Source organism: Pleurodeles waltl, chromosome 3_1 (genome assembly GCF_031143425.1).
Source record: "Pleurodeles waltl isolate 20211129_DDA chromosome 3_1, aPleWal1.hap1.20221129, whole genome shotgun sequence".
NCBI classification, from domain to species: Eukaryota; Metazoa; Chordata; class Amphibia; order Caudata; family Salamandridae; genus Pleurodeles; species Pleurodeles waltl.
In genome coordinates, this window is record NC_090440.1 from 1,858,067,193 (window position 1) to 1,858,076,191 (window position 8,999).

Sequence of the window (8,999 nt, forward strand, 5' to 3'; positions counted from 1 at the left end):
AAGTTACAAAAGACCACTTTCTCAAAACAAGCCAAAGTTAATAGTAACACCCTCTTGTCTTCTTATAAAGTGGCCTATCGTGTTTTACAGTGTAACAAACCACACACAATTGCAGAAGAGTTGATTTTGCCTGCTGCTGTTGATATGGTAACCATCATGCTCGGCGAAGATGCTGGTAAACAGCTGCTCAAAGTGCCTCTTTCTAATAATACTATCAGCTGGAGGGGAAATTAAATGGCTGACGATATTAACGATCAGCTCATCTGCAACTTAAAAGGCAAAGACTTTCCACTCCAATTGGACGAGGCAACAGACAACCAAAAAGACACCCATCTTATTTGCTATGTCAGGTTTGTTAATGAAAAAAAGATAGTTGAGGATTTGTTGTTCTGTAAGGAAATGAAAGGTGGAACTACCGGTCAAGACTTGTTTGCGGTTGTGGATGATTTGATGGTACAGAATCAGATTGACTGGGAGAGATGGGTTGGAGTTTGTACAGACGGGGGTCGTTCAATGGCAGGATGCTACCAAGGACTTCAAGCTTGCATACGGTCTAAAGCACCTAATGCTCTTTGGACACACTGTATAATACACAGAGAAGCACTAGCAGCTGGAAACCTCAGTGAAGAACTGCATAATATTCTGAAAATATTTACTAAAGTGAATAATTTTATTAAAACAAGACCAATGAAAGCAAGATTTTTTGATAAACTGTGTGAAGACATGGGTGCCGAACACTCATGCCTCTTGTTCTACAGCAGTTCTCAATGGCTGTCGCTTGGTAACTCCCTGCTTAGAGTGTATGAGCTTAGGAATGAAATATTTTCATATCTACATGATGATGAACATTGTTTTGCAGACAAATTTATTGATGCAGACTTTCTAATACAAATGGCTTTTCTTTCGGATCTTTTTGAAAAACTGAACGCACTGAACAAGTCCTTACAAGGTAATAATACTACCATCTTGCAGCTCTCAGACAAAGTTTCAGGGTTTAAGAAAAAAGTTATCGTTTGGAAAGGCAATGTAAGCAAAGTTGACTATCAATGTTTTCTTTCATTGGACACGTTTCTGCAAGACAATGAGATGGCATTAAAGGAGGAACTCAGGACATTTTTTGTTCAGTATTTGTCACAACTGCATTTTTACCTTCAGAAATATTTCCCAGAGTATGAAGTGGAGCCAATAAAATGGGTGAGAGACCCCTTCTATGCTGAGATACCTCAGCTTTTAAATAATGAGGAGACAGAACAGCTCATTGACATTTCAAGTGACTCAACATTGAAAGTACAATTCCAGTCTCTGTCACTGCTTGAGTTTTGGTGCCAAACTCAAGATGAATACCCAGTTATTAGCAAGATTGCCCTGCGTGTTTTGATCCAGTTTGCTACTTCCTACCTTTGTGAAGTTGGTTTCTCAGCGGTTGCGGTGATAAAGTCAAAATATAGGGCAAAAATTCACCTTGAAAAAGAAATGTGTGTTGCAATCTCAAAAATAACACCAAGATTTGAGGAGCTTTATAAACACAAACAAGCACATCCATCTCACTAGGATTTTCCAAACAAATTTTGTCATTTCTATTTTGTTTACATTCGGACTCCCTGTTTTCTTCTACAGAAGTTTGTTGTGTGGTTAATATTACATGTGTTCAAAAAAAGTTGCTAATTCATGGAAAAATGTTTGGCCCTTAATATTGTATTGTTTCTTACTTAACTGAATTAAAAAAAAATCTTAAAGTAAACAACTTGTATTTTTATTTTGTTACCAATATGATAATATCTTCATCCCAAATATTTGCAGGAAGAAAATTTGAATTACTCCTGAGGCTGGGCTTACATTGCCTACCCGAAAAAAAGTAACATAATGGGGAGCCGTGGGCAATGGCCAAATTAGGTGAAGGGAGCTGCGGGTCGAAAACGTTTGGGAACCACTGCCTTATTAGTAGATTAGTAGTGTTCTAGCAGCTTAGGCTGATAGAGGTAGCTATAGCAGAGCAGCTTAGGCTGAACTAGGAGACATGCAAAGCTCCTACTATACCACTTTTATCATATAGCACTATATCACAAGAAAACACAATACTCAGAGTTACTAAAAATAAAGGTACTTTATTTTAGTGACAATGGCCCTCATTACAACCCTGGCGGTCGGTGTTAAAGCAGCGGTAATTCCGCCAACAGGCCGGCAAAAAAAAAATGGAATCACGACCATGGCGGAAACCGCCAACATAGGCAGCCATTTTAACACTCCAACCGCCACGGCGGTAGAAACAAACACCGCAGCGGTAACCACCAACAGACAGGTGGAGGACAAAGTACTGCCCACACTATTACAAGAGGCCTATCCGCCACCTTTTCCGGGGCGGTACCAAAGCTATCAAAAGCACGGCAGAAACTGGACTTGGAATGGAAACCACTCACCTCTCAACACCCAACGAGGAACCAGGACGCCATGGAGACCGAACTACAGGTCCTGCCCATGCTGGTCTTCCTCCTCTTGTATCAGGAGCAGGTAAGACACCGTCGACGACCACAGTGAGTACTGCACCTACAACACAGGGGAGGGTGGGAGGGCAAAAGCAAGTGATACACACACGCAACATGCAATACCCCCACCCTCACCCACAACACCATACACATGAATACATGCAGCAACATTACATACACACCCCCTCACCAACCTGGAAGAACGCAAGGACAAAAGGAAATGATTGTAACGATCGTAATCAAGAAAAATCTGATAGTGCAATTTCAAAAATTAGTATATACAAATATGTACACCAACTACACAAGTCCGGATATTAATCAAACATCGTCCGTGGATCAGTGTCCCAAAATGCATGGGCAAAGCCAACACAAGATACCTGACTTGAAACGGAGAGAACACTGCAGGGGCATCAGATCGAAAAGAAACCAACACCTTAGTGGGAGGGGGAGGGGGGCACCTCAGCCAGATGAACGCACGATGCAACTGCTCCAGAAGGGGGCTCTATGCCCACTGCTCTATCCTGGGGAGTGCAAAGCCACAATCTCACAAGTCTTTCCAGTGGGTGGTTTGCCCACTGCTCTATCCTGGGAAGTGCAAAGCCACAGTCTCTCAAGTCTTTCCAGTGGGTGGTTTGCCCACTGCTCTATCCTGGGGAGTGCAAAGCCACAGTCTCTCTAGTGCGTGGTCTGCCCACTGCTTGGTCCTGGGGAGTGCAAAGCCATAGTCTCTCAAGTGGATAACTTTCTCCACTGGTTCTGGAGGGGGCTTTGTGCCCAGAGTGCTTCATCCTGCCAAGGACTGAGGAAGTGGATGAGAATCTCCACTGGTTCTGGAGGGGGCTTCGTGCCCAGTGTGCTTCATCCTGCCAAGGACTGAGGAAGTGGATGTGAATCTCCACTTGTTCTGAAGGGGGCTTTGTGCCCAGTGTGCTTCATCCTCACAAGGACTGGGGTAGTGGATGTATCTCTCCACTGGGTCTGGAGGGGGCTTTGTGCCCAGGGTGCTTCATACTGCCGAGGACTGAGGAAGTGGACGAGAATCTCCACTGGTTTTGGAGGGGGCTTTGTGCCCAGTGTGCTTCATCCTGCCAAGGACTGAGGAAGTGGATGTGAATCTTCACTGGTTCTGGGGGGGACTTTGTGCCCAGTGAGCTTCATCCTGCCAAGGACTGGGGTAGTGGATGTATCTCTCCACTGGTTCTGGAGGGGGCTTTGTGCCCAGAGTGCTTCCTCCTGCCAAGGACTGAGGAAGTGGATGAGAATATCCACTGGTTCTGGAGGGGGCTTGGTGCCCAGTGTGCTTCATCCTGCCAAGGACTGAGGAAGTGAATGTGAATCTCCACTGGTTCTGGAGGGTGCTTTGTGCCCAGTGTGCTTCAACCTGCCAAGGACTGGGGTAGTGGATGTATCTTTCCACTGGTTCTGGAGGGGGCTTTGTGCCCAGAGTGCTTTATCCTGTCAAAGGCTGAGGAAGTGGATGAGAATCTCCACTGGTTCTGGAGGGGGCTTTGTGTCCAGTGTGCTTCATCCAGCCAAGGACTGAGGAAGTGAATGTGAATCTCCACTGGTTCTGGAGGGGGCTTTGTGCCCAGTGTGCTTCATCCTGCCAAGGACTGAGGTAGTGGATGCATCTCTCCACTGGTTCTGGAGGGGGCTTTGTGCCCAGTGTGCTTCATCCTGCCAAGGACTGGGGTAGTGTATTTCTCTCCACTGGTTCTGGAGGGGGCTTTGTGCCCAGTGTGCTTCACATGCAGTGTGGCAGGTCCCATTCCCTCACCTGGGTGTGTGTGCAATGAGATTGCCTGGGAACAGGTAGCATGATACGCCATAGAGGCAGAGACACACTCCACCCTGCTGCGACTTCGCCTGCCACCTGCAGGTACAAACAGTGCTGAGAGTCATGCCTCATGGACACTGGGCAGGGTCCAGGACGTCTCCTGCAGCCTCGGACGGCTGCACACTGGGGATGATAGCATGTCAGCTATGGTGGCACTGTATGAGCACGTCGAGGGGCTGGTGGCGGTGGTTGCGGCAGTGTCTGTGGGAGAGGTGCTAGTGGTGGTGCATGTGTCTGCACCTGTTGAGGGACACAGCAGGACTTCTCCCGCAGCCTCGGACGGCTGCCCACTGGGAATGATGCTGGGGACTGTTGCTGAGGCAGCAGACATGCAGGTGGCGGTGCTGGTGGCGGTGCTGGTGACGGTGTTGGTGGTGATGCTGGTGGCAGGGCAGGTAGCGGTGCAGATGGCAGTGTCCACCGCCTTACAGGTTGGTGTACTGGTTGACAGAAGGGGTGACTCTGGTCCCTCAGCCAGAGCCACTGTGGCCTGTCCTGACCTGACCTGCTCTTCGGCTTGTGTCCCTTCCCCACCTTTGATATTGCTGCTGGTGTCTTGCCACTGTCCCCTTTTGGCTTGGAGGAGCCCAGCATGTGGGCACCTTCTTCACCTTGGCAGGTTGCCGAATGGCCTGCTCCTTGGCCTCGCTAGATGGCACACTGGCAGCTCTGATGGGTGGCGCCCGCGATGAGACCAGAGTTGCTGGGACCACTGTGTTTGCGGCTGAGGTGCTGGGCTGGGACCTGGACAGCCTGGACCTAGGGGAAGGACGGGGGGAGGTATAGGGAAGAGTTCAATGTTAGCCAGGAAAATTTCTTAGACACACTGGGACGGGAAGATGGAGGGGGTTTGGGAGTGGAGGAAGAGGTAGTGGTTGTAGGAGGTGTACATTGGCTGAATTTGGGTGAAGGTGCATGGGCCGGAGGCTGTTGTGAGGTGGATGGCTTTTGGGTGGGTGTGTGCCTGCATTTGTGTACCTTGGTAGGAGGGCTCACAGATACACTGGGAGAGGACACAGGGGACGTGTGAATGGTAGTGGGGGTGGTGAGCGGTGTGTGGTGATGGGCGTGCTGGTGATGGAGGTATTGGCTGAGGATGTAGTGCATGCTGGTGTGAGTGTAGTGGAGACAGGGAGGGAGGAGGAGGACGTGGAGGAGGGGGACACAGTGGAGGCAGTGGATGTTGGTGTGCCTGCATGGGGATGGTGCTTTTGTGAGTGTCGGTGGGATGTGTGGTGCTTATGTTTGCCATGTCCACTCTTGTGTGTTGATGAGTGTGCATGCTGGTCTGATGGTGTGCTTGGGATAGGCTGAGGTACAGGGGATTGGGTCTGGGTAGTGGAAGTTGGAGGGGCGTGGCTGGATACAGGGACAATGGCTGCAAGAGCCTGAAATGCTCTCTGTTGGGCCGTCTGCCCAGAATGAATCCCCTCCAGGTATGCATTTGTTTGCTGCAAATGCCTCTCAGCACCCTGGATGGCATTTAAAGTGGTAGATTGCCCAACAGTGAGGGATCTCAGGAGGTCAATAGCCTCCTCACTGAGGACAGCAGGGCTGACTGGGGCAGGGCCTGAGGTGCCTGGGTGAGCGGGCACGGGACACACGCTGAGGGGATGCTGGGAGAGCGGTGCTGGTGGGGAGGTGGTGGCTGTACCTGTTGATGCGGTGGGCACAGAGGTGCCCGCCACTGCAAGGGAGCTCCCATCAGAGGAGGAGTCGCTGTTGCTTGTGCATGCTTCTGTCCCCCTCGCCGTCCGTCCCACTGGTGCCTTCAGACTCTGTCACTTCACCGTTCAGGGCCATGTGGGATGCAGCTCCCTCCTGCTCCGGTCCCACTGCTCCTCCACCAGATGATGCTAATGCACGCAAGAACAGGGTGACAAAACAAAAAGGGGGGGTAAAGACAGAAGATACACATGGTCAGTGCATGCAACACCACTACCGTTGGCGGACACAACACACAGGGAGCAGCCCTATGCACTAAGCCATGCACTAAGAGTGCAGAGGAAAAGCACATGCCCAAGGGGGACTCTGTCTAGACCCATTTCATGCAAAGCTGGCACCCATGGGAGCCTGACTAAGTGTAGAAGACAAATACATCCTTTGGGGTTGGACTGGGAATGAGGCTGCAAAACAATGGATCTACCTTTGCGCGTTTGCCCTTGCCTAGGGGAACCCACAGGCCATCACTCCCACTCAGACACCTCCTCAAGGGCACAGAGTCAGCTGAACGAGAGTGTACTCACCCCCATGTGGCTGCTGTGATGCCCTCAAGCGCCCATCCAACTCCGGATATGCCACCGCCAGGATCCAGTACATCAGGGGGGTAATGGTGCAACGGGCACCCCTTCCATGTTGGGAGGCCATCCCCAGCTGGGCCTCCACCGTCTTCTTGCTCCAGTGGCGCAGGTCCTCTGTCTTTGGTAGATTCCCAGGGTCTGCACTTCCTTGGCGATGGCACGCCAAGTACCCTTCTTCTGGTGGGCGCTGACCTAGAGGAAAAGTGAAGTAATAATGGATGTTACTATCCCGTACTGTTCTTCTCACGCATTGCCTAAAACCCACCCTCTTGGCCCAGACATACATACACACACACTATCCTCACATGCTGGTCTGTCACCCTCCCCTCCCTCTTCCATCCACGACACTCCATACAATCATGTGCCATCCACCATGCTCACAGTGTACTCACCTGTTTGCCTAGAGGACCGTACAGTTACGTGTACTGGGGAGGACCACATCCACTAGTTTCTCCAACTCCTCCGAAGTGAAGGCAGGGGCCCTTTCCCCAGACACTGTAGCCATTGTCGCTTCCAGACTGAGGTCACAGCAGCACTTGCAGTGTAGGTCCTCTCCTGTTGAAGGTCAGGTATCAAGTGAGTGAACAGTTAGAAAATGACGCCACGTCCGCGGCGGTACATTGTCATTGGCTCCTGGAACCCATAGGGCCCAATGTTAACCAATGCTGAATTGCGCCGCGGTCTTCGACCGCCTACCTTGACAGTGTACAACGCCAGTGCAATTACCTAATTTCCCCATGTCCCACCTTACAGGTCAGACAGCCGCCATTTCAGGGGGCCACATGGCTGGCCAAATAACTGCATCACACCTATTTAGGCCAGGAATACGGACAGACAAAGGCACATAGAGCAATTGTTACATTTTTTAAGAACAGCATTGTGATACCTAAGTGTTGTATGACCCTCTGCTCACTGTTCTCCATAGGGCACGTCTGCTGGGGCAGGTGATGAGATGGTGGCATCCTCCGGTGTACAGACCCCTGGTGGACTTCTCGACAATGGAAGAGAGACACATAATTATCACTTACAGACTTGATCGTGCAACAATCCTGGAACTGTGTGCCCAGTTGGAGCCAGACCTGATTTCATCTATCCGCCATCTCACAGGAATCCCCCCTCTAGTGCAGGTCCTGTCTGTACTCCATTTCCTGGCAAGTGGGTCTTTTCAAACAACAGTGGCCATGGCATCAGGGATTTCCCAGCCAATGTTCTCTAACGTATTGTCCAGAGTGTTGTCTGCCCTGCTGAAACGCATGCGCAGCTACATTGTTTTCCCTCAAGTGGAGTATTTGCCCACAGTAAAAGGTGACTTCTATACCCTGGGACATATCCCCAACATCATTGGTGCCATTGATGGTACACATGGCCATTGATGGTACACATGTGGTATTTGCCCCTCCCCCCCAGGAATGGTAGCTTTTCAATACATCTGTTCATTCCCCCCCAGGAATGAACAGGTGTATTGAAAAGCTACCATTCTATGAATGTGCAGATGGTGTGTTTGGCAGTCCAGTACATCTCCCAAGTATCCTGGCTCTGTGCATGATGCTTACATTTTGAGGAAGAGCAGCATCCCTTATGTGATGGGGCAACTCCAGAGGCACCATGTGTGGCTAATAGGTGAGCCTAAAGTTGCCACACAGTTTCATTTGCTTTCTGGGTATGGGAGGTTCCATAATGTTTGGAGGATGTCTAACAGTTGTCCCTCGATATTTGCAGGTGACTCTGGTTACCCCAACCTGTCATGGGTACTGACCCCAGTGAGGAATCCCAGGACAAGGGCAGATGAACGCTACAATGAGGCACATGGGCAAACTAGGAGGATAATAGAGCCTACCTTCGGCCTCCTGAAGGTGAGATTCCGGTGCCTCCATCTGACAGCTGGATCCCTATACTACTCACCCGAGAAGGTGTGCCAGATCATCGTCGCCTGCTGTATGTTTCACAACCTTCTTTGCGACGCCAGGTGCCTTTTCTGCAGGAGGATGGGCCTGATGTTGGTCTTGTGGCAGCTGTGGAGCTTGTGGACAGTGAAGAAGAGGAGGCAGAAGAAGACAATGTAGACAACCGTTACAACACCATCATGCAATACTTCCATTTAGACACAGGTAAGAAGACATCTCATACTATTGTAGGACCTAGCATAAGTCAGCCTTTTTACCTTTGTGTATGGACCCTGACTTGTCGCTTTGGCTTTTCATTTCACAGACATGGGTCCCGATTTGTGCCCTCTGCTATGTTTACTCCTGGCCTACAGCTATGTAACATTGGTATGTGACCAAGTACATTGACATTGCTATATTCCAGAGATTTTGCAATTACACATTTGTGAAAGCACAGACTGACTCCAGATTGATTTGTGATTCAAGGGTGTTTATT

At 49.9% G+C, this 8,999-nt stretch overlaps 1 protein-coding gene across 1 annotated transcript; it reads left to right on the forward strand.

The window, feature by feature from the left end:
• The first annotated feature begins 234 nt into the window (after positions 1 to 234).
• Positions 235 to 1,551, forward strand: LOC138283626 (zinc finger BED domain-containing protein 5-like). The gene has a single exon (XM_069221565.1). The coding sequence runs from the start codon at positions 235 to 237 to the stop codon at positions 1,549 to 1,551; it is 1,317 nt and encodes a 438-aa protein (XP_069077666.1).
• Positions 1,552 to 8,999: the final 7,448 nt, after the last annotated feature.